This window comes from Ambystoma mexicanum, chromosome 6p (assembly GCF_040938575.1).
Source record: "Ambystoma mexicanum isolate Mex_15411 chromosome 6p, UKY_AmexF1_1, whole genome shotgun sequence".
Classification (NCBI taxonomy): domain Eukaryota; kingdom Metazoa; phylum Chordata; class Amphibia; order Caudata; family Ambystomatidae; genus Ambystoma; species Ambystoma mexicanum.
The window spans coordinates 913,478,888-913,505,766 of record NC_090935.1 but is presented as its reverse complement, the minus strand read 5'-3'; the positions used below and the strand labels follow the sequence as shown (position 1 = coordinate 913,505,766).

General features: G+C 44.7%; 1 protein-coding gene across 1 annotated transcript in view; it reads right to left on the bottom strand.

Annotated features, from left to right (window-relative positions):
- Positions 1–26,879, bottom strand: part of LVRN (laeverin) — a 933,533-nt gene that overhangs the window by 443,935 nt on the left and 462,719 nt on the right. Inside the window, exons 7-9 of the mRNA XM_069625536.1 lie at positions 18,719–18,862; positions 17,041–17,106; positions 16,831–16,896 (exon numbers count right to left, since the gene is read on the bottom strand). Of these exons, the coding sequence (XP_069481637.1) occupies positions 16,831–16,896; positions 17,041–17,106; positions 18,719–18,862 (276 nt within the window). The remainder of the gene's footprint in view (positions 1–16,830; positions 16,897–17,040; positions 17,107–18,718; positions 18,863–26,879) is intronic.

The following is a 26,879-nucleotide window of genomic DNA, read 5'->3' as shown; positions in this document are numbered from 1 at the left end:
ATTGTGCAATTCTCTGGTTGTAGGACTCTTGTTTGGCAGCTATGTTTTCTTTTTTATAGTTGGAGGTTAATTCATTAAGCACTGTCTTGTTGTGGTCTGTGGGAGACTGTCTCCAGGCGTGTTCCAATTTGCGTTTTTCTAATCTAAGAGCTTTAAGGTGGCAGGAGAACCATTGGTTGAGGTGTTTTTTCGGTTTACATTTTCTTAGTTTCAGTAGGGCAATAGTGTCTAAGGCTGTGTGCATGGTTTTGTTATAGCTTTCTACCAGGTCAAAGGGGTTGGAGGTAGCAGTGAGTTGGTTAAGCGTTGGGAGGATGAGAGGGATCAGTTTTCCACTGTGATATTTTTCTTACTTCTTGTGGGGATGGCTATGGCTAGCGTATTATTGGTGGTGGGACTCGAAGCTTCGAGTGTGAATGAGAGGAGATGGTGATCGGACCATGGTTGGGGGGAGTTATTGGTGATGTTGGCCATGCAGTTGTAGTCTGCTACCCAGTCAAGGGTTCTCCCTTTGTTATGGGTGGGGCCAGATACTTTTTGACTAAAGCCTCGTTCAGATAGAGTGTTGTTGATGAGGGTGGCCTGGTGGTCTTTGGGGTCTTTGAGCCTAGGTTAAAGTCCCCTAGGAGGAGGCATTGGGAAGAGTTTTTTAGGTTGTTGGTGAGGATGGTGTTGAGGTCTTCCTCGAAGGAACCTAAGGGTCCAGGCGGTCTGTAGAGTAAGTGAATGGATATTGTTTGGGACTTGGCAGTAGGCAGTTTGGCTGTGAGTGATTCACATGATGGGAGGAGGAGTTGAGTCTAATGTTGAGGTGAGTTTTGGCAATTACGGCCAGGCCCCCGCCTCTGGAATCTGTTCTGTCCGCTCGGAGGATGGTGTAGTCGTCAGGGATGGCTAGCAAGAGGGTAGGACCTGCCGCTGCATGGAGCCAGGATTCAGTTATGGCTAGAAAATCTAAGTCTTCTGCTAGAATGAGGTCTGCTATATCGGTAGCATGGGCTACTATGGAGCGTGCGTTAATGAGGGCACATTTTAAGTGTGCAGCGGTGGTTTTAGTGGGGTTGGGGATGGTTGTTGTGTTGTGGGGTTTGTGATTGGTCGTGGTATTCAGTGGGCTGGACTTGAGATTTTTTGGCTTGAGGTTGGCACAGGAGTTTGTGGTAGTGGATCGGTTGGTCAGTTTGGGCTGGATAGAGTCTCTGGCTAGGTGCTTGTATATTTTAGGTAGTCTCGACCTTAATCTGAAGTTTCTTTCGGCAAAGGTACATGGTAGAGAGAATTGGATTGGCATGGTTGTGTCGTCTGGCTCAGTGGGTAGTGGTGGAGGAGTGCCTATGGTGGTCGAGCTAAGGGGAGAATTGTGGTGGCAGGCGGAATGAATAAGATGGAGAATAATTCTCAGCAGCATTGAGTATAGGCCTGGTAGGAACATTTTTGTTGTGGTTGGATGAGGAGTCGGTGGGAGGTGTCAAGTGTGGGGGCAATCTAGATGGGGGTTGGGTGTCTGGCGGTCAGCCGGGGGCATGTACTGTACTTAATATGTACTGTCTATGTCAGTGAGGCACGCGTGGGCTGAGGCAGAGGTCAGATAGTCTGAGTGCAACTGTCGCAGTGTAAGGTGCGCATGGCTAGTGCTGTTATCAGAAGCAGGGCATGCCAAATCACGTTACAGGGCATGCATGACCTAGATGTGGATTATTGCAGGTGGGCTACACATGGGCTGTTGCTGGGCAAAATGCAGAGTACAGGCAGATAGTAACAACTGAGGAAATCTGCCTAGATTCGAAAATCACAAATTGAGGCAAAATGCAATGTACAGGCAGATAGTAACAACTGAGGCAACCTGCCTAGATTCGAAAATCACAAAATCAGGCAAAATGCAATGTACAGGCAGATAGTAACAACTGAGGCAACCAGCCTAGATTCGAAAATCACAAAATGAGGCAAAATGCAATGTACAGGCAGATAGTAACAACTGAGGCAACCCGCCTAGATTCGAAAATCACTAAATGAGGCAAAATGCAATGTGTAGGCTGATAATAGCAACTGAGGCATCAACGGTCCCACAAGGGAAAGGCCTGTAGAGACAGGTGTACCAAGCAGAGCAGGGTGCAAGGGTTCAATAATAGAGGCATTCAGTGGCAATGGAGGTGGCTAGGTGTATAAAGCAGTTCAGAATGGGTAGACCGGGTGGGTGTAGCTAGGTGCAGCGAACAACAATCAGGGGCATTCAGATATGCAAATAATAGTGCAAACATGTGCATAGAATAGCATTATGTCACAGTATAGATCAACGGGGTGTGCAGTCGTGAGTTGTGTGCAGCATTCCATGGCAAGTTCCGAGTACAAATGTCATGGGTTAAGCAGCTGCAGTGAGCAGAGTGCCCATGCCTACGGGGGTAATGTATATGGATGGTGGCAGGTGCCAACTTATGGAACATGGGGTGCGCATAGAGGTTTGGAGGCTGGCTTACCCGTCAGGAGCTAGTTGGCGGTGGGAAGTGAACCTTGGACAACGGCTCTGTTGTGCTGGAGCTCGCCTGTGTGAGCCAGGGGGGCTGGCAGACGGCAGGACCGGCAAGTAGCAGGCAAGGAACAGGAGTTGGCCTTGCTTCCGTGGGCCTTGACGGGAGTGGGCGGGCTACGCCTGCCGGCTCCCAATCAGGGGATAAGATGCACAAACAGCCAATCAGATGAGGCAGAGGCTGGTAGGGGGCCTGGTTAGGCACTTGTGTTGTCAAGTGTGTTGAATTACCAGCTGTTTTCTCTTAGAGGTTCTGCATCGGCACGCAGTCAAGACTATCGTGAGGCCTAGTGTTTATATAGACTTGTTGAAAAATGCTGATATTATTGTTTACTCTCTTCAAGTGGTTTTATGTGGTTAATATCATGGTTTACTGTTGCCACTGCCTCCCCACACGTTGTAGTGGTAGGCCATTACCACTAAACGTCTCCATTTATGCACACGTTGTTGTGGTTTGACATCACCACTGAATATCGCCATTTATGCCAGAACTCTTTAAATGTGGCAGTAGGCTCACCTAAGGGGGATTCCAGTTGCTACCCCATGCTTGCTAAACACGCCTAGTATACCTAGTTTTTTTCTTATGGTTGTGCACTAAATATTTGTATGGTTTTGATTATTAGCCACATCTCCCTGTTGTGGATGGCCGGATGGGTTTACTCCCTCTCGGTCCCACTAGTGGGCGTCCTTGATGAAATTCTGCCACTCTGTTCTCCTCCAATGCCAATGGTCCCACCACACCTACCACACCCAGCACCCACTCCCACCCTAACCCACTCAGTGTCGGTGCAAAATCTGCCATCAGCTCCGGCAGCTCCCTCCCTCTTGACCACCCAGCTTCCTCCACCTCAGCTGATGCATCTCCATCCACCTCTTTCACTGTGTCACTTTCCCTGGCAGCTGCCCCGCCCATGCACTATTCGCCTCACTTTACCAAGGGACCTGCCAAACAGCCTCTGCGGGTTTCCTCAATGCCAAATGCAGCCTCCACTTATCAGAGATGGCACAGCCTAGAACCCCAGTGGTCACCTGCCTGCATTTGCAAATATTGTGCCTCCACAGATCCGGGGTCCCCCCCTTGCCAATGCTGCCATGCATCTCCTTATTAAACAAGACATTCAACTTTCACACTCTTCCATGGATGAGCCCCCCTTGCTTCACAACATGGATGTGTCGGCTGCTACCCAAGGAGACACTGCCCTCTTGCCATCGCACCTACCCTCAACCTGATGTCACTAATCCTGCTATTAGAATACACATGCCATGGAGCTCCACTGACTTGTATCATATGGCACAACAGTTCCCCACTCTGCCTGACAACTCTTCTGCATTTATGGAACATTTGACCACTGTCATTGAGTGTTATGAACCCACGTTTGGGGATTGTAAGCAGCTCCTTCGAGCAGTACTCAAAGACACCCAATACAAACAGATTATGGACAGACTCCAATGGCCTGACACTCTCCCTGCTGCCACTGCCATTAATGCTAGTGTGGAGACAGTCACCACCCTCATCAAACAGAAATACCCTGTCAAATCAGACTGGGGCAAATTTCAGCCAGTAAACACTAAACTGTCAGAATCCCTCGCTGACTGCCTGTCTATACTGACATACTGGTTTACTGAATTTTCTGGCATTGCTTATGACGGTGAACAGACTCAACCTGCCCTTGTATTTCATTTTGTTAATGGCCTTCTTCCGGAAATCTCCAAGAACATTGAAAATGTCAAAATTGGGTGGCAAGCCCAATGCATTGAAAAAGCACTTCAAGATACCCAACACTTCTATGACAAACTCAAAAGACAAGAGTAAGATGGTGTCTCCTGCCTAATTGCCTTACAACATGCTCAACAAACTGCCTTAGGCAACTGCGGATGCCCGGGTCTCTCACTCCAGCAATGGATTCAACAACCCCACCTTTTGCCCAGGCCCAGCTGCCTCCACAGGCTTGCGCACATCTGTTTTTGCCCACACAGCAACCTCAACAGGGGCAACCATTTTGCAGATATTGTAAGCAGACCAGCCTCCTCATCCAGCAATGCCCTATTACACCCCCCAGATCCCAGCAATATGGTCCCACTGCTCCCAGAAATGATTTAATCATTCCCCCTGGCAATTCCAATGTTAATAGACCGCCCCTGCCACCTCCTCCAATGCCTCCAAATGGGGGTTACCAGGATATGCTGATCTCCTATGGACCACAATGACGTTGCCAGAGTGATCCTTCCGTGCTGGCTGCTGCTTTGCTCCCGCTGGACCAGGCCGGTCCTTGTCTTCAATGTATTATTCAAGGACACAAAGTACACTGTTTGGTTGGTAGCTTTGCCCGCCGCTCTACAATAAGGGCAGCAGATTTTCCTCATGTCAATGTCTCTAGTCAAATTGTAAATGCTGTTGTAGTGTCTGGAACAATAATCCCACAGCCAGTGTCAAACAACTTATCTATTTCAATTGGTCCATTTCTAACCAACATGCTTTTCTCCTTAGCCAATGTTCACCTGCTAACTTGTTGGGTATTGATTTATTGTGCAAAATGAATTGTATCATGTATTGCTCCATGGAGGGTATTTACCTAGAGGTACCACAGTCTAAACAGGCTCAATATTTATTCCGCAAAAAGTTGGTATAAAAGGACAGCAGGGTTTAGCGCAAGGACCAAGCAAATTTGAGTGGTTTGAAAGGGCTGCAGGCGAGTGCAGTAGTGGAAACCTGCCAAGTTGTCCACCAAGTAAATGATGCAAGGAAGGGTAGTTTTGACTCTTGACTAACTGCATGGCCAACATTGCCCCAAATGCTAATTACGTTTTTATTTTTGTCTCTCCCATTATTTCCCCTCTCAACCTCTGGCAATGTCCGAATTGGATAAACCTATACCATATGGCTTTTGTTCCTAAAACTTGCTTCAATTGTCAAAATGTACTTATTTGCATTATTCTGTTGACAACTTATGAATTGAATTAGTATTTGTTATGGTTGGGTTTGACCACTCACCTGCTTTGTTCTGTGTTTGGGTCTGTTATATGTATCATGTATATATCATTTGTACTTTTCTACTCGATTGTACATTCAATATGCAGCCTCAGTAGAAGAGCTAGTTGCTCGAAACACGTGTCAGGCTGCATCACCTTCTGAATAAATTATAAATCAATTGATCTTTACATCGTTTGTGTGCGCAGTGTGTTTGCAAAACAACCCTTCCTTGCATCATTTACTTTTTGCATTTGCATCAGAGAGATCATAAATTCTAGGAAAAAACAACCCTCACTCACTAGCTAAAAGAACATAAAATTCCTTGTGGTCTACGGATATTAATTTTACTGGATTTTGAAGGTCCCGCTGATAATGATCTTGCCACAGAATGGGAAGCAAATTTATCAGCTAGCTCGAATAATATGCTCAAACTCCTCATTGAGCATGCAAGTAGTTAACATGAACGAATTTTTATTGAAATTGATGCATTAAAAGAAGAAATAGGACTGATTGACGCTCCCAGTGCTACCATTGATAAAAATTACAAAACCTTATACACTCGCCTATGCAGACATCAAGACGAGGTTAAACTTTGTAAATCTCGCAAATTTTCTTGTGACGATAGAGATTATCGCAACAATAGGGTGTATACGTACCAACCAAAATATGATGAAGTGTCTCGGTCAAGAAACAGTAGCATAGTATCTACCCCTGCCAGCTCTGAAGTAGATAGTGATGGTGAAAGACCCGACAATAACGGAGACTCCACCAATGCCTCAAACAGCATAGATTTGAATCCCTCTGATGACTCTGAGATCACATCAGGTGAACGTGCAACAACTATGCAACCCACTCCTTTTTTAGAGCAAATTCGCAGATACAAAAAAGGCAATTGCCAAGCCGCCCTAGCGGCCATGAAAAAAGTCTGGTTCAAGACACCTTTAGTTACAAATACCACAACCCCAGACCCAAGCCTGGGGGCACAAGGGGTGGCCAATCCAACCGGTGTAAACGCCCCTCTCATGCAACGCAGAGTAACCAGGGCATCCTATCAGCAAACCCTGAGGAATCAGACAAGATAGATCTGATACATAATTTGAACAGTTATTCTCTCTCTCCGGATGAACGCTCTCTCTTGAAAAAGGGATTGTCGTTCGCCCCAACCGATTTCAATGAACACGTTCAGATCCAGATCAATCTACAAATTTATTCGCAAAATAAAACTAAAAAAATATTTCTCCACTCAAGTAAAGTACTTCAAATTCAAGCCCCAATCACCTCCTCTTTCGGATGTCACATTACAGACCATGCTTAGCACACACGTGCTTATGTCCCTTGACGAATGTGAGAATGACCCTAGCATCAATGTCATGGACCTACTTCAAGATTTGAATATACAGCAGCAAAGTTTGAAAATAAAAGACTTATCAACCAAATCAAAATGTGTACCTGTGTTTCCTAAAGACAACCTCGTTGAGACATTTCACCAAGCAGTCATTATTGACATTCACAAAATGCAAGACACCCCTAACAGGAAGAATATATGCAAGCACAATCTATCCAATCGAGAACAAATGGCTTTGCGTAAGCTATCTTTCAATGACAACTTAATCATCAAGGAGGCAGATAAGGGGGGCAATGTAGTGATTATGGACAAAGATGACTACATTGCCATGGGAGTCGAACATCTGAACTCCCCTGGGTGCTATGAGGTATTGGCATCCAATCCCACATTCCACTTACGAGCAGTAGTGAACACACTCGTGTCCAAATGGCACATTAGAGGTCTTCTAACTGATGTGGAGAAACCATTTTTAATTGTTGATGGCCCAATGATGCCTACAGCCTACTTCTACCCAAGATTCATAAATCCTTTGTGAAAATACCAGAAGGGAGACCGATCTTGAGTGGTGGCGGTGGTATTTTTGAGCCCATCTCAATTAATATCAATGAATGTCTTGCACCTTTAGTAAACACCATTCCCACCTTTATTCGAGATACCATGCATATTTTGCACATGTTAGACCAGCTTCCAGTGCTGCCAAATATGTTATTAGTGCCGCTTGATGTTAAAGCTTTATACACTTCAATTAACCACCAGCAGGCAGTTGATAGTGTTGATTACATTTTTCGTGAACATTCGGCCTCATTTTTCGAACACATTAAATTGGTCAAAGAATTGTTATTATGTGCACTCGCTAATAATGTGTTTCTATTTAACAATACCTATTATAGACAACTTATAGGTATAGCAATGGGAGCTAGCTATGCTCCAGCTCTTGCAAATATTTTCATGCATCAATATGAGCAACTGTTTGTCTTCTCCAACGCTATATTCCTGCCACATATTTACACATGGAAAAGATATATAGACAATGTGATCCTGATTTGGAAAGGTTCCATAGATTGTCTTAATGAATTTGTGTCTTATCTTAACACCAACCAATGGGGCATACAGTTTACACATACCTTTAGCTACAGCAGCATTATTTGTTTGGATCTATCCATCAGCATATCTGATAATAAATTTGCAACTAAGACTTACCGCAAGTCTACCTCAGTTAATGCTGTACTCCATTCGACTAGCTGTCACAAGAAATCAGTCTCAAAAAACATACCTAAAGGTGAATTTGTCCGTGCCAGACGCAATTGCTCATTAAATGAGGATTTTACTATGGAATGTGCCTTACTCCGTCACAGATTTCTGACAAGATGGTATGACAAAAACCTACTTGATAAAGCAGAACAGGAGGTTAAATCCATTATGAGAGAGGATCTGCTTACTCATAAAGTACGTCCTCCAAGTACACATTGCAAAAAACTTAAATTCATTACCAGATATAATGCAGATAGTTCCTGTCTGTACAACACAGTCAAAAGACACTGGCATATTCTCCAACTAGACAGAGATATTTGTCCATGGTTAAATGATTCACCTAACTTTATTTACACCAAATCTAACAACATTAAGAACATCCTTTCACCCTCCTTTATGTCCAGCCAAAAAGATAAATACACCTGGCTACATCAACCACTTAATAATGGGTTTCATAAATGTGGGGGATGTTCGATGTGTACTTTTGCATATGAAACTTCCACAATTGAATTTGGACGTTTGGGCACACACAAAATCAATGCTTTCATTAATTGCAACACTACATTTTGTGTATATTGTATCTTATGTATATGTGGACAGCGCTATATTGGTAGTACCATCCGCCCTTTGAAAATCAGGATAAGGGAGCACGTGTCATCCATTTCTCAGGTTGATTCTAAATATCCCTTGTCTGTACATTGGCAACAAGACCACCAGATGGACGATAAAGCACTGATTAAATTTGCTGGGATGGCAAAAGTCACCCTGCCTCAATGTGGGGGATACCTTGTCCTCAAACTGAGGCAATTGCAAGCCTGCCTCATCTGACAATATCGAACTGTCGCACATGGCCTCAATACGGACCATGAACTATCTGTATTCTTGTGACCATGTATATCATGTCTTTCTTAAAATAGGTTCCTTTTATTGTTTGAATTAGTTGTCTGAATCTTAACCCAATGTTGGCCATCCGCTTAGTTCAACTTGACTACATTCTCATTTATTTACCTTGCAGATTGGAATTTGATAAGGCATATACAATTGGCACCCGGTGGTATATATCACTACCCTAGCACAAGCTAATGCTCTTCCCCTGAGTCGAACTTAATCTTCTGGCTATTTTGTATATATTGACCATCTTGGGCATATACACTCGTTTTATTTTCATGTTGGTATGTCACTATTTTTATGCCATTAAAATTCTGGCACCTGTTTTTTCATACGAGGTGATGCCCGCTTCAAGCAACCTCTCGTACATTCACATTAATACAAATTTAAAATCATTAATAACAACAAATTAAAACCACAAATTGGTTTTTGCATCTGCCTTTTTTCGGTCCTTTATTTTCACCATCCTTCACATTGGTGCCTGGCCTTGAGTACTTTCTAACCGCTACTTTAACTCTGTGGCCCCATTCACTTCTGTTGTACATATATACACATAAGATGGCAGCCTAGGTACTCTGCACGGCCGCACATGACCACGCGTCAACGCCCTCGCGTTGTTATGTTGTTCAGCAGGAGCCACGCACAGCCAGCTCCTGTTCTCCACATGCAGCGGAGACACTGGTAAGATCAACAACTTCGCATAGACCCCTAGAGTGTTCTGAGGGTCCACCTGCACTAATTGACCATCTAGACGGTCCTTAATTGTGCTAATTGGCGTGCCTGTGTTTTCTTTCCTTTCTGCCTGGTCTGGCTGACCGCCGTTCGCCACTCACAATCAATTTTTACCATTAGTGGGCTCGTCCACACGACTAATCTAATGTCTGCCTTGCAACTGCATATCAAAGGTATGTTGCTTATGAACATGCATAACTTATAAACAAAATTACATTACCAATTGTTTTCATTGAGTTGACCTACATATTTGGTTAAATCACTAATGCACCCCATCTTTTTGCAGTGGAGCCCACGTTATAATTAATTCAATTTCATATCAATTAATGGGTAAGTGTGCTAAATTTTTTGCTGTTTACACTTCACCTACATTCAAGGTGCTTCTGGCCTAATTGGTGCTTTCCTAATGTCGTTCCTTCAAACTTTACCCAAACTTAAGCAGTCCTTGCCTAATTGATGTTTTCCAATTATAATGTCTTCCCTTTAGTGACCAATAAGGAAATTCCAGTTTCCAGGTACCATCTAATGACACTCATCTTGACTAACTTCATGGCCAACATTGCCCCAAATGCTAATTAAGTTTTTATTTTTGTTTCTCCCATTATTTCACCCCCAACCTCTGGCAATGTCCGAATTGGATAAACCTACACCATATGGGTCATATAACTTTTGTTCCTAAAACTTGCTTCAATTGTCAAAATGTACTTATTTGCATTATTCCGTTGACCACTTATGAATTGAATTATTAATTGTTATGGTCGGGTTTGACCACTCAACTGCTTTGTTCTGTGTTTGGGTCTGTTATATGTTTCATGTATATATCATTTGTACTTTTCTACTCGATTGTACATTCAATACGCAGCCTCAGTAGAAGAGCTAGTTGCTCGAGACACGTGTCAGGCTGCATCACCTTCCAATTAAATTATAAATCAATTGATCTTTACATCGTTTGTGTGCGCTGTGTGTTTGCAAAACAACTCTTCCTTGCATCGATGTTTATTCCTCCTACAACAGTTTTTGCTCCCATTTACCCCTCCAGAGTCTACTGTCTTCCTCACAATTGAAACACCTCCTGGACTCACCGCCTGCCTCATTGTGGGTATCTCCATTGCACACCACCTTGATTCCTAAGGTTCCTCTGCCGCAAGTACCTCAGAATAGGATCTCACCCCACGCATAAGACGTATCAAGCCTGTAATTCAATCACTCCTTGACCAAGGTATTTTATACTATGCCACAAACCTGTGAAAATACCCCCATACTCCCTCTGACCAAAGAAGGGACAGACAAGTACCATTTCACACATGACTTAAGAGCTCTTAAGAAGGTTGTCATCCCTTCTCATCCAGTTGTGCCAGACAGTGATCGAAGTGAGCAGGTGCAGTAGGGAGCGTGTTCAAATTAGGTTTTACTGTTCCTATACTTTTATTTTAAAACAAAACCATTCCAGAATGGCTTCATTTTCAAATAAAAGTGTAGGAAAACGTTGAAACTTGCACTTTCAGTGCACTAGATTGAATGTTGCTTTAAACAGCAGGTATATGTGTCTGGGGGTTTGTATTGTGTGTGGGAGTGTGCGTGGTGATGGGGTTTGTGTGGAATGGGTGCAGGCCAGCTGGGAACATAGTTCCACTACTTCCTTTCATACACTTCGACCACTGGTGCCATATCCCATCACTGTACTCTGATGCCTCTCTCCCAATGCCACATTCTTTACGTGCATTGATATGGCATCAGAATTCTTTTCTGTCAGAATCCACTAAGAGAGACAATACCTCCTATGTTGTATGCATCCTTCAAGCCCTATCCCTGACACCAAGAGACTGCTCTGCTCCTTTTTGGGAATGAACAATATTTGCAACCATTGAATTCTTGATCATGCCTCCACTGTTGCTCCCAGGCAAAAGATGCTTTTAGATGCATTGCCTGATAAACTAACCTGATCTCCCGAGTCCACCACTGCTTTTGCCAAAATTAAAACGGGCCTCTCCAGCACCCCTGGCCTGTACCTCCCGGATTATTCCAAATCCTTACCATGTTCTGTGATGAGAAAGAGGGGTGTCCCTTAGGTTTACTCATACAGAAGCATGGGCATCTACAATGCCCAGTTGCCTACGGCCGCTCTCAGACCTGGTAGCCTCTGCCTTCGGCAAATGTCTAAAGGTGGTGACTGCTGCCACACTACTGCTCTCCATTGTTGACACCATTGCACTGGCACACCACATAAATGTGGCAGTGCCAAACTTTGTATTGGTCCTACTCCTCAGAGGTAAAACACAACACCTATCAGCGGCCCGTCTCACCAAGTATGAAATATTACTCCTCTCCACCACCAATATTACCCTCATCAGATGTGCCCCTCTTAATCCTGCCTCCATTTTCGCCACTCCTCATGATAGTCACCTGCATGATTGACTTGCTGCGGTTGACATAGTTTCTTCTCCACGACCCGACCTCAGATGCCCCCCTCCCCAATGCTGAACTAGAACTTTGACGATGACTCATGTCTTAGAGATTCCACTGGGAATTGACAAGCAGGATTTGCAGTCTGTACCACCTTGAGCCCATATAAACATTCCAGCTCCCATTAGTAAGATGAGCACAGGGTGCTGAACTCATTGCCCTCACCAGGGCCTTTACCATCGACACACAACGCACAGCCACTATATACACAGATTCCTGCTATGCCGTTGGCATCTCACATGATTATGGAACACTCTGCAAACAGAGCAGTTACCTCGCTGCCCAAGGTGCACCCATCCTTAATGCACCCTATGTTGAAGCACTGCTTAATGCTATTTTGCTACCCACCAAGCTGGCCATCATGAAATGTAAGGCCCATACTCAGTGTTCAGAGAGCATTCTGCAGGGAAATGCATTGGCAGACAACCATGCCAAAAATGCGGCCCTCCATGGCCTTCAGGCTCCTGATTATGTGCTGCTGTTTCTCCTCTCATTTGAGGACACCCTAGCATCTCTTTCCGGACTGGTGGCCCTCCAAGAGGCGGCCCCCCAGAATGAGAAACAGAGCTGGGAAACTAAAAGTTGTGTGTGTTGCTCTGATCACCTAGGGCGAGATAGCATGGTCCGGTTAGTGGCCCCCCCATTCATTGCTTTCATACTAGGCATGTGTTGCTTACTCTGTGTTGCATTCAAGTAACGGGAAAAGTTCCAAAAGATACTGGTTTGCTCCCAAGTTCCCCTCCATTGCAATGAAGTACTGTGCCAAATGCACCACTTGTCGTACATACAACCTGGGAAAGCCTGTCAAAACAACTCCCCGGGCACATGACCCAGCCCACAAATGCTTCATGAATTTACAAATTGACTTGATCTCAAATGAAAAATTCATATACCGTTTCATCTTCTGGCAGAATTATGACTGCCTTTTAAAAGTGAACAAAATGACGAAAAATGTCATCCAATTTCTTTTGGGGGGTGGAAAGGGGTAGATAATTGGTTGGTGGGGTCGAAAATAGTTAAAAATAGGGGGTGGGGAAAAAAATCTATGACATTTTTGAAATTCTATACACGTTTAAAAGGCAACTAGTAATACTGCCTGACGATGAAAGAACATAGAACCTAAATATGTGCCTCCTTTGAATATGTCCTGGTTGTCATAGACAAATTCACTGAATTGACTGAGGCCTACCTCTGTAAATATGCTGATTAGATCACTTTAGCTAAAAGACTACTTAAGGAGTTCATCCCACTCTGTGGCCTCCCAGTATCTGTAAACTCTGCCAGGGGCATTCATTTTCACAGGACAGACTGTCCAAAACATATGCAAGACCTTACGTATTCTTCAAAGGTTCCACTGCTCGAAAATGGTACTTGAAAAACTGCCTTGCCAAGGTGTGCCATGTAACAGGCCTAAGCTGGCCAGATGCTCTCCCTAATTTTGAGGGATATTAGAAATACTGGTAGTAGAATGTCTGGCCTGTCAACACATGAGTCTACTAGGCAGTGCCAGTGACAGCTCCACTAGCTCCATAACTTTGTAATCTTCAACTGAATGATGATCTTGTATCAAATTGCAAAAAACTAATGCTCGTTGTCAGTTCTCACCTCCAGCAAATACAAGAAGAACTTCCTCATCCACCTGAAAGCATTGTGCAACAACGTCCTGCCAGGAGACTGGTTGGTCCATAAAGTTAATCTGCAAAAAGTCTTGCTGCCAGGTCCTGCTGGCAAACCACACTGCAGGCTGTTGAGGATACCTTGATACCTCGGTCCACGCCCGCCTCTGTGTAAAGAGAGCACCACTGGCTGACGAAGAGCCATAGCCAAAAGACAAGGACAATGCCACATTGCCACAAGTGACGATGGAAACACCAGCCCAGCTGCCACCTCCAGGGCCCAGGACAAAGGCACCCCGCTGCAGCTGCCCACCAGGATGACAGAGAACAGGCTCTGTGCAGCACCCCATCCTGTACTTCTAGATGACAACACTTCGATACCAGTTGAGAGGTGCAACTTTCAGAGTTCTGCCTCCAGCACCACTGCCACCGGCAGGTGAAGTGCACTGATGTCCTGCTACACCTGCCTTCTTCCTCCTGCGGGTGGCCCAATGCTCTCAAAATGTGTTTCTTCTTCATACAGACATAATAAATCTGCACACTTGGAGTATAGGCATTGGGGCCCATCAGTACAAGAGGTCTGGGGGGGCTGGCTGAGTGAGCCTACCGCCTCAGCAATTGCCTTTGTTCCATCTCCTGCATCACAGACCAGCTCCACCTGATCCATGTGGTGTGCCAGGGTGTTCGCTTCGTAGCTGGTCTGTATACCTGCTCTTTGCATCCTCTGCCATATTTACTGCAGAGCTGCCAGTCCTCAAATATTTTCAGCACGCCAACCATCTACCTTTCTGCTCCACGCCTGACCCAGCATCTACACTGCTGGCTTCCTGAACTTTGCCATCTGCTATCTCCAGCTTCCCAGGTTCAGGGATCACCGAAATTGCTTGGAACATTTGGGCATAAGGCCCTATTCTGCCTAGGGCTGGACAACACAAGTTAGGACTATTATTGCCACTGCATGACTGACGTTTCTCTGATCACATGCCTATCGTGCCTACAATGTCTTACACATGATTACTGCTTACTTTTCACGTTCACAGGCTACCCAAGCAAGCATCCCGTGGACAAGATACTGCCCTGACTGGTGGGCCAGTTTTCTTGTTGTAGTAAGTGTACGTGATATGAATGTTTCTTGTACAGTGCCGTAGATTTTAAATGATTAGACATAGTCCTTTCTCTCCCTCCTCACATCTTTCCACGCCAGCAACTCTAGGTACACTGCCATGATATACACTGACCAAGTTGGGGCGTGCCTGGATTCTATACCACCAGCACAGCTTTTGGTATCCCAACACAAATCAGACATGTTACCCCTGCTGACTGTTTTTCTGTGACTACTGCCCCGCACTTCAGTATTCATGTCCCCAGATACCAATACGTTCCTTAAATTTTTCAAGGACATATGCTGATCTAATGGATGCCTTAGATGTTTTGTCTGGGCAAACACCCCAACACATGCTAGCAGAAGAATTCTGTTCACGCTTGTTTTATTTCTTGAATTTGACTGGCCTTAGTTGTCCCCTATTACAGTATGCACTGTCAAGTTTGCATTGCTACACCTCCTTCTCCAGTACCATCCCTCCCAAAAGGACAACCTGCGCCTGTGGTCTTTACCCTGTCCCGGGGACGACCAAATGGGGGGTTGATGTGGCAGGATTGTCCAGATACTATACCTCATAGCAATCACCCTCCCCTGCTAGTCCCCAGATCCTTCACCATGGCATTAGCCTGAGGCCTCTTGCTACACCCGGCTCGCCTGTCATGCCCACACCATGCCTTGGCTCGGCATGCCATGACCTAATGCTGCCCTCAGGACCCATGAGGCACCAGCTCACAGTACCTTTCCATAGCTGTATACAAATACCACCTTATAAGAAGTATTCAATTGTGCACGCCTCAGTTGTGAAATGATCTTGCTACACAATGTACTGTGCATATAACCACAAGGCTTCTTCACAAATGTCTGCTTCCTAGTATTACCAAATGTCTACAAACGTTGTGGAAACTTGCCATGCATTATAAGAACACTCTGAACTAACAGCGGCAGAGCTCTCCAGCTGACAACTGATTGCATCCGTCATTTGTCAGTCTGTATTACTGGATATTGCTGTTTATCTTTCTCTTATAATAACTTGGTTTGCCTCTCAGCTGTGTCCCGACTATTCATTGCTGTAGGGATTCCCCCTGCCTGTGGGATTTCCTTATCAGTAGTTTTGTGGCTATTTTCTTTTATGAATACATTAAGCATTGCACTGGAACATGCTCAATCTACAGAGCAAAATTTCACATTTATCATGTATTGTTTGCGTATAACAAAGCGTGAGGTTGTTCTTGTGTGATCCATGCTATAGAAGCAATGTATGGTAGGACTACAAAGGTGGCCCAACAAATGGAACTCCGAAACAAGAGAACATAGTGAGTGAAACTTGGCTTTAGAACCACAATGCATTTCTACTGGAAATGATATAGTTTGCAAATTATCCTCATGTGTGCAAAGGAACTTTAAGACACACTTTCAGCTTACATGTGGCTACCATATGGCAATACACAACCTGCCTGCCCCATCATAACTCAGTTTGAGTATTAGCAACAGGCAGGAAGCTATGCTTACAATCTGCATGATCTGCATCTGCACAACTAGTTTTGCATCTTGACTAACCCTCTCTTTCTGCTAACCCGCCACCCCGCCCCAGCTGTTTTACAGGACCTAGCACAAAGAGGCTGGAATGGCAGAAACCGGACTATTCAAGACCCAGTTACATTGAATAATCTGTTTTGGTTGATTTATGGAATTTCTGCATTCACAGTACATTTCTTACAGGATATTCCATTTCTGCACCAGACTTCTGCCACATCATCTGCACATTTTACCAGAATATTCTGGGCTGTAGGTCATCCAGCATCCATGTCTAACAGAGCACATATATATATCACTCAAAGGAACACTGTCACTGCCAGAAATCCCCAAAAGTAATTTTGTAAATGCTTGTGAAAATTGAAAAGGCTTATGGCTAGGGCGGAGAAGACATCAACATCGTACCATTTGAAACTGGCTCCACAAGTCATCCTGGTCAGCGTTTGAGAAAGCGAATGTCTTCAAATAAGACTGTGGAAAGAAAAGCCAAGTTTAGTATTTTTACAAAGGGAACACCAGTCGTGTGGAATCCAAAAATAAAAACATGCGCATTGTTCTGATCAAATTGAAAAGAAAACCTGCTGAAAAAGTCCAGGAAATACATTCTAAACTCACGCTTAGCCCTTTGGTAAACAACTTCTCAGTCAAAAAGCTGGACATCATGCGAACAAAAGAAGCCCCCTGCAAAACAAAACAGTCTGGATGTACAATCTTTGGCATTTCAAGGAAAAAATGTTTCTTAAGAAACAAGCATCATCTTTTGTTTAATGTATTTCTAAAAACTCAAATCATCATTAAATACACATGGGACTTAAAATGCAAAACCCCTCTTTCAAAAGGACGAGTTCCCCAGTCATCAATCGCCGGTCTCCTCCCTCCATTCGCCCAACATCATTTATTGATCAAAACAAAATCAACCTTTATCATATTTTTATCAACATACCTTTCGTTCGATTTCATTTTCTTCTATAATAGCTACCATCTCCATTTCTTTCCAGTATTGGCCAACATGTGGTAGTGTATTTAGTCTCCATTTCCTACAACTACTAGCCTTACAATTCTAGAGGCTATACAGATAACCCATTACCTCAACTTTCTCTCTATTCGCCTCCTGGGCAAGTCACTTTCTCTGCAGCACAGACTTTTCTTCACACTACAATAAGGGTGAAGTTTTCCTGTTGTCGTACATCTAAGACATGTTTTATTTGTACCAGGCTATTACATAAAATGTACTGTGTATAATAGTGTGTCTACAACACGTTTGAGTCTCTCAATACATACTGCTTTCAGTTTCATGCAAGAATGATGATGAAAGGCAATACCTAGACCACTGAAAAAACTGTACTATATCAGCTCCTCCCCTCCCACCTTCCCTGACATGTCTTTGTACATATTTGACAGATGACCCATATGTGTGCATGTTATATAATTGCTGGAAATAACATCGAGGGTGATTTGTTTTTTTATTTGTAAAGGCTTTAAACACCCTCACCAATATATTTTGGCACTGATGCCATTATATAAACGAAATCCAGTCCTAGAATATTTGGGAAAAGTGTTGACTAGTGCCTCACCCTCGATGTTATCTTCAGCGATTACATCACTGGATATCGACTCGAATCAGCTGGTACACACATAACTTCCTCCACAATTTCTCTCCGCTCCACTCCCCCCCTACAGCAAGGCTTTATTTGAACTTTGTATCTTTATCCGCTGCAAAAGTTAGACTGAAGGTCGAGCAGTTCTCTTTTAATTTCTTCTTGGTCTAACTCCTCACTCTTTACATATAACATGCCATGCCAATTCTGACCTGGTTTATTCCACACTTATTAATCTAGTGCAAAATATCTGGTAAATTTGGGGTGTCCCAGGGTGGTGTCAAACTTACCAACATCACTGTGTACAATAACTTCTTCACCTCCTGTAGCGTGGTCAAGAAACAAAATGGATCACCTCAGATTTATTCTCTCTACCATTTTTAGTGGTTCTATATTTGAATGCATAATCCCAGGAATTATGGGGTTCTACCACTGCTGTTGGTAATGCACCAATTCCTTGTAGAACTAGTCTCAAATCAAGCAGCACCCACATTCTTCAAAGTCACTGCCCCCAGCAATAGACATTGAGGTTTGGGAGCCCCGCCATGCCCTTTTCTTGATCGAGTCAAGCAACACAATTCTCAAGCATGTTCCCTCATGGAGTTTTGTTTTATAGTACTAAAAGTGGGAAGTACTCAGAGGGGGAGTTTGGGAATTTGTATACCTTAGAACAGCAGAAGATTAATTTGTCCTACCTTAGAATAGGTAATCATATCAAATAAGGGTGAAATATGATTTGTTAGAAGGATATCTTCCTTTTTCACAGACACAGTTCTTGGTGATATGAGATCATCGCTTCTGAAAATGTCCTGTAAATTATGTAGATGGAAAATTTCATTCTAAAAAATGAAAACATATAATTTATTATGAGAATTGATTTATGCAGTTTTTTTTATAATACATCATTTTCAAAACAAGGAGCAGGTAAGTATAGGATATATGCCATGGCCATACATGAAAAGTACTAGGTAATTAGAATGATGTAAGACCAGAGGTTCGGAAATACATAGGGCTGCCTTTGATGAACAATATAAAAAACAATTCATTTAAGAGACTGTGGGCCTCAACAGGAGTTGGGTGGTAGCCCTGAAATGTGGCGGTGGCTGGGTTACTGCTGCATTTACGGGTCTGCCGAATCATGCGTATGGCGTGTTTACCCCATCTCAGAGATGAGGATACTGCCCAACTCGTGATGAGGCCCTGTATTCTTAAGTGTTGGGTGCATCTCAGCGACATGCTCAAAGACGTGATGGCAAACACCTGTAATTTCCTGGTTTACACAGGATGGAACCAAATCAAACCTATTCCTGGAGAAGCACTAACTGGATAACTAAGGGTAGGCCTACCTCGACCAAAACACAGCTCTAATTATGGAAATTGTCGTATCTCTCTCTCCATGGTACACATCTCATGCAGGGGAATGCACCTTAATGCTAAGGCATGTTCACCTCTGGACAACAAGTCTGAGGAAACATTGTTTTCCCTGACAACAAATGGTTCCAACAATCCCTCCCATTGGGTGCACTGCTTACTTGCTGTTTGCCCTTCATCACCTTTTACAGAAAATTGAAAGATCAAAGGCAATGTCAATAGATCAGGCGTTGTAAATGTAGAGGGTATGGTTTTTCTGTAATCCTTCACACGACAAAAAAAGGCTTACCCTCTACATGTTTAAAGCCTTATATATTGGCTTTGACAATGCTTGTTATTGTAGATTTGCACTTCAATTGAATCCCCAATGCTTCCACTTCATGATGTCTACCAGAATGCCAACCTCCCTGTTTGTGTTGCACCCTTATGTGTATTTATTTCTCTAAGCAGCACTTGTCATGGGTTATAGGTTAATTGGTCGAAATACAAAGGATCAAATGCATTTTTAAAAAAAAATGTTTATGGGGGGACTCCACCATCCCCCGTTTTCTTTAAAAAAACATTTTTTATTTAATTTAATATAGTTAAAAAAATGAAACATAAAAAAATGCATTCGAAAAAAATGTTTTTCGATCCTTTTGACTCGAACTTTTTGTCATTCGATCCTTTGTATTCGATCAAATGACTGGACCCCCCTGTCATGCATTCTCTAGAAAGCAGTCCAGTTTCAGCTGCAGGCCCATGAATCCCTCTTTGGATTAGACACTGCTTGCTTGAAACCTGTACATTAGATCATATTTTCACACTGGATTGAGTCGAGAGAGTTTGGTGGATGCATGTTCAGAACAAATCACAAGCTCTACCCTCCCCCTCCAGCTCCTTAGAAATATTACACGTAGGGTGCATAAGTGGAGCGCTAGTATACCTTACAAGTCTTCTACTGTAAAGTGGTTCAGTGGCACTTTTGCCCTAAAACCTTTTTTAAGAAATGCAAAAAATTCAGTTTGATGCATACTGACTTGGTTTCTCTACTTTTAACCTTAAAATGTGCATTACAACAGAACCCTTTTGCCCATGTAAGATGCCTACCTTTTCATCCTCTTACCATGACCCATTCTAAAAACCTTTCTCTATTGTTTCGAAGAGAAGCACCTGTTTTTCCTTTCTGTAAAGTAAAAAAAAAAACAGAAATGTTTTTGGGGTCAATTTGAATTTAAACTGCCTGAAGGTGGAGGTAAAAACAGATGTTGGCAAAACCTAGAGGAGGCATTTACATCCAAATCCTGAATCGGGGGGGGGGAGGGGTTATTCCTGAGTTTTTCTGGACAAACCACTGGAATTACCATTACTGCCAAACACATATTGACCCTTATCGTGTGGTTGACATTGATCGACCCAGAAATGGCCCGACACAAGGATATGATTAAAAAAAGATTTATTGTAGCAATCACCCATGCTTTGGAGGGTCACAGGGCCACCACTATCGGCCCTGTATGCCTCCCCAACGACAATGGGATGATAGCTAGTCGCACCCCTGGGTTTCGTCAGCAGTGCGAATAGTAATTAATTTGACTTTTTCTTTTTTTACAGGAGATGGAAACAATAACAAAGACAAGGTGGCTGCCACCACAGAAAATAAAAAAAGGACCAACACCCTTTTCTATTTCTATGGTGGCAGCCTAACAGGTAGAAGGGCGGTGCCGGAAGCCAGGCAGGTAAGCGGGGTGGGGGTGTTTGGACAGGGCCTTAGAGAGCAAGAGGAGGGCCTGGGATGGGTAGGGAGGCTAGAGAAGGGCCACAGAAAAATGGCAGCACCGTGGGAAGGGCCTAGCATAGCTGGAAATGCGGCCTGCAAACTGGGAGTTCTCACCCGCATTTCCAACCAACTGATTGGCTTGGTGCTCTTCCTCTGCTGTGACTAAAATAATACATGGGTACTCTTTTGACTAAAGTTGTCAGGATAGTGATTCTCTAGGATGTGAGTAGTGATTCAGATCAACTCAAACAGGAAGGGGCTCTCAGGGAATTTAAAGAGCAGCCACATAAAATGTTCTCCCAGTTCTCTGTAATTCTGGGGCTGGGCCTATCCCAGCAGGTTGATGCCATAACCTATACGCTGACAGTATTGGGTTTAAGGGTCTCCTGCACCATTCTTTTCTGAACTTCTCTATGGGGCTCATGTTCAGTGGGGCGTAACGTTAATTGAAAGCTTAACAGCCTTGCATAAGGCTTTTACACCTTCCATTAAAGTTATCGCTCATTTTCAATCATTTGTATATCGGATAGGAGGGGTGGAACACAACTTGCATGGCACGCAGCATGTCAAATTGAAACTAAACCCTGCCCAACACGCCAGAATGTTGGGCTGGGCTTAACTGTAATTGTAAAATGCTCACCATGCGAGCATGCCAAGCCGTGCTCACAATTAAAAGTAAACGCTGCCTGGATCGCAAGCATGCTTGGCTGCATTTACTCAGTTTGCATTTTGTAGTGCAAAAGGGCATACTGGAGCCTGCTGGTTGGCTTTATAGGTCATGCTGTTGGCCTTTATCCAAGGCCAGAGCCACAGAGAGATTGGAGGTCACCTTAAGGCCTTGGCAGGACACTGCCTAAACCTCTAACCACCACTCTCCCTATCAGGATATGCTGGATCTTCAGCCACCTACTCCAGTCTATCTCCCGCAGCATCTCACCTCAAAATGGCCCTTCCCTGGAAGTTCCCGTTTATTCGGAATTGCCATGCATGTCAATGGTAAATACCCATCCCTTGTCTCTCTTGGTTCTGAGCTTCTCCTCTGCCCATCCTGGAATCCTCACCACAAGCTTGTTCCTCCACCCTGCTAATAGTACCCATTCATGTCTTCAGGCCCATGATGGTCTACTCCCCCCTACTGTTCTCTACCACCTTGTCCTTCTTCTTGTAGATGGTTCTCTATTATTCCATCTCTTTCAGAGACTCTTCCACCAACTCCTTATTTCTTTCCTCTATCTCCTTGTCTCCTTATGTCAACCTCTATTGTGTTGATGACTCCTTACTGCTCTCTGTTTATTTCTACTCCCAGCCCATTTCTCCCAGCCTTCTACGTCTTTCTACTTGCATCCCTCTGGGTTCTTTATCCAACCAGCTGTGTCTTTTAATTACCCAACCCAAGGTCATGTCTTAATTCCGGTTCCTGCGCCGCACCTCCACCCCCTGTCTCCTGCTCTCGGCAGACTCCGGGCACTCTCCTTCAGTTTCGTGACTCTTGCTCCTTCTCCTTCTGTACACCTCTACATCAGATTTGAATGAGTTCTTCTGTTTCACTGCAATTATAATGTATTGTGATTTTGAGAGGCATGAATAATGACTTTGATTTGCATTATGCAATAATTATACCCTGTCACTTTAAGAATACGTTGTATAACAATTGCATTCCAAAGGAATATGACTGCCTTGTGCTGGAGGTGAAATGTGCACTGTCTAGTTGCAGGAGCAGGCTGTCTTCTCTTTTTTAATATTTATATAACATTTTTTTTTTAATTATGTGCAAACATGTCCATGGGCCTAATTACGTCCCAGGCGGCTACGGAATGTACGGTGGCGATAAGGGACCGGCACCATACATTCCAGGCCGCCCTATTATGAGGTCCGCTAGCAGATCCCGCTGAGGATGTCTGGTAAAACCAGGCATCCTAGTGGGACCAGCTAGCGGACCAGGATGCTAACAACGGGCCTGTCATTAATTGGCCAGTTGTTAGCATCCTCTCCATTCCCTTTGAGGTCTATGGCGCTCAAATGGGAATGGGGATACATTTTTACCGGCACCCAGAAAAGGGCAATTACCGGGTCTGGCAAGGTCAGCATGACCCGGTTATTGCCCTTTTCTGGGCACTGGTAAAAAATCATTACCGGTGGCAGCCGTGCCCTTAATAAGAGCACGGCTACCGCCTGGTTCGTAATGAGGCCCTATGTGTTTGTTGTCCATAACATCAGTATGAAAATTTGGTTTTATTTGGCAATTTTGGTTGTGTGCAGCTCAAAGCCCTACAATACTCACACTCCAGGAAATGTGCATGTAGTGATGGCAGGCTGTCAGGAGAAATGTATTAAGACAGAATGAATATTCTCTGTGAATGCCAGACTCTGCAGGTTTTTTGACAGAAGTCCATGAACAATAGTGTGCATTGACAATGTTGCGCTGTCTGGATATTGACGGGAGGATGCTTAGGGTATTGGAGAAAGCATTTGTAGCACTTGGAATGATATCGTTTATTTTTGCATTTTTTTTGTTGCATCTTCTTTTATATAGTGCTTTATGTTTGCAGAACTAGCATTTACCACAGAGTGCATTTAGCACCATGTAGTGTAATATTGTTGGAAACCAACATGAGGGTATACTCAGGGCAATGAAATGTTGGGAGTCAATCCACCTGTAGACACACATTGACCTCCGCAGGTGGTCTTTATAGATATACGGATAGTGGTTATTGGAAACACCAGTGAATAACAGTGTCTCAGTTGGGGGAAGAAGCAAGAAGTAAAATGGCTGAGGATATATTTTTGGAGGTTCAAAACAAGACAGAGGGCCTCATTACATGGTAGGCGGTAAGGGTTAACGGTCACCGGTAATGGTACCGGTGACCATGAACCCTTACCGTCTTACTACGAGGTCCCTTAGCGGGTTGGAGAATTTAACGCCTGCTTTTTGCAGGTGTTAAAAACCAACCCGCTAAGGGACCTTGGTGCTAATTACGGCACCGCAAATTTGCGGTACCGTAATTAGCACCTTCCCCATTCCCATTATGCCCTATGGGGCAAAAATGGGAATGGGGAAGGGCAATGGGGGAAGGGGGAATTACCGCCCACCAACCTTGGAATAGGGCGGTAATTCCCCTTTCCACCAAGGCGGTGCCGGTATTTTACCGGCATGGACCAAGGTGCTATTAGCACTTTGGTCCACTGCCTACCGTGTAATGAGGCCCAGAGTCTTCAATTTAAGTTGTAATGAGCAACTAGGAATATTTCCACAATATCAGGTTAGAAAATCTTTCAAAAAAGAAAACCACAAATTGTAGGAGAATGTTTCTCTACAAAGTTATGTCGATGTTAATAATTTTCCACGTGGTCTAATTACTAAAGTAAATATGGTTGGGTGGAGTTTGGAGGAAAATGGACCCCTGCGCTATCTATTGAGTGACTTGTTGGTCCAATATGTCCTGCAGCCTATAACATGGTTAGTCTGGGAAACAAACCCCAGGGTTCACAAAAGGTATTCGGAAGGGTGTGTTGGCAAACCTTGTTGAGTAGAGGTGCTGGAGATTGGTTGTGACCATCAATTTCTTGCTTACGTTGTTGAAATAGGTATGCAACTCTTGATTCGTTTTCATGTGTGAAGGTTTACTGTAGTTAAAGTAATAAAACCAGTTGGCCTAGCATGATATGCTAGCTGCATTTGAAAAGGGAGCCTACACGTGTTTCGACCAAATTCGTTGTCAAGGTGTAGGGCAATAGTAAGGCTTCCTGTGAAGGGTTTTCTGGCCTGAAGCGTTGGATCAGTGTCCGTTCTTTCTGGAGGGATGAATAGCCAATCAGTGTAAGACTGGATTCGCGTTCCGTGGTTCGGTGTTCCGCCTATAGTAAAACCCTCATTTGGGGATGTAGGTGAAGCATTAATACATGAGTGGCGAGGGTGTGCTATGGGTTGCTCCAAAATAATCCTGACAATGCTGGAGAGCTGAGCAGCATCATACCAGAACAAATATGCTTCTGAGTTGGAGCAATGAAAAATATCAATACTCAGTAAGTACCTTGATATTAAGACTAGACCAAATGTTTTACAAAGGGGGAAAATGTAATCCGAAAAAGAATGAGAATGGCAGGATTTTCACTTTTGTCACAGAAGGTTGAGGACATTCGCTGTGATTTAGGGGCCGATTCATGGAACAAACGTGCGCCGAAAATCTACGCGCAAGCAGGCGCAATCGGAAAAAAACAGGCGCACGCGCACGCCTGCGATTCATGGAAGTCCCTGCGCGTGTACACCCCGGGATGTGCGCCAAACCCGTGCATGGCGCACAAGTCACTGCAACATCCCGAAAGGCGTGCGCGACGTGCACAGTGAAAGCGCACAACCTCGGCGCATACACCAGAAAGTGGGCGGGACACGGGGCGTAACGCGCGGAATGGGGAACAACGTGCGAAAATAAGGGCGTAACTGGGGATGTACTGCAGGGAAGCAGATGGAACGCCCACACACACTCGAACCACACGTATTCATGGAATCGAATAGGGCAAAGCCACGCACAGCCAAAGACACGCACAAGCCGAAACACGTCCGCCACACGAAGGCAGGCGGTAGAGTCCCTGCGCATTACAAAAGTGGCAACATACAGCGATCGGGCCTGGGGGAGCGGGCTACGTGTATTTCAGGGGTTCGCGTGAAGTTTCTCACGCGATCGGGCCTGGGGGAGCGGGCTATGTGTTTTTCAGGGGTTCGCATGAACTTTTTCACGCGATCGGGCCTGGGGGAGCGGGTTACGTGTATTTCAGGGGTTCACGTGAAGTTTCTCACGCGATCGGGCCTGGGGGAGTGGGCTACGTGTATTTCAGGGGTTCGCGTGAACTTTTTCACGCGATCGGGTCTGGGGGAGTGGGCTACGTGTACATCAGGAGTTCGCGTGAACTTTTTCACGCGATCGGGCCTGGGGGAGAAGGCTACGTGTATTTCAGGGGTTCGCGTGAACTTTTTCACGCGATCGGGCCTGGGGGAGCGGGCTACGTGTATTTCAGGGGTTCGCGTGAAGTTTCTCACGCGATCGGGCCTGGGGGAGCGGGCTATGTGTATTTCAGGGGTTCGCGTGAAGTTTCTCACGCGATCGGGCCTGGGGGAGCGGGCTACGTGTACATCAGGGGTTCGCGTGAACTTTTTCACGCGATCGGGCCTGGGGGAGCGGGCTACGTGTATTTCAGGGGTTCGCGTGAACTTTTTCACGCGATCGGGCCTGGGGGAGCGGGCTACGTGTATTTCAGGGGTTCGCGTGAACTTTCTCACGCGATCGGGCCTGGCGGAGCGGGTTACGTGTATTTCAGGGTTTCGCGTGAAGTTTCTCACGCGATCGGGCCTGGGGGAGCGGGGTACCACTCACCGTCTGCCTTGCGTGTAGAAGAATGCGTAGCCAACACCCGCTGTGAAGTAATAGCGTGTGAACCCCAACGGATGGAAAACACACGCACCGCACGAAAAGCACGTATAGAACAGTGTAAAGGCACGCGGGAACTCCAAGCCCTGCCAGGGCAACGCCCGTGCACAAAACGTCACAGACGCGCTTACGCTGTAAGGGCCTTTGGTCCAATGAAATCGCGTACGTGTGCTGACGCGCTTGCGCGCTAAGGGCCTTTCCTCGATTTTCACGCTGACGTGCAGGATTTTCACGTGCCAAATCACTCCGTATCAAGCTGGCCACGCGAAAACACACGGAAGACCACGCTCCTGCCCAGAAAGCCGA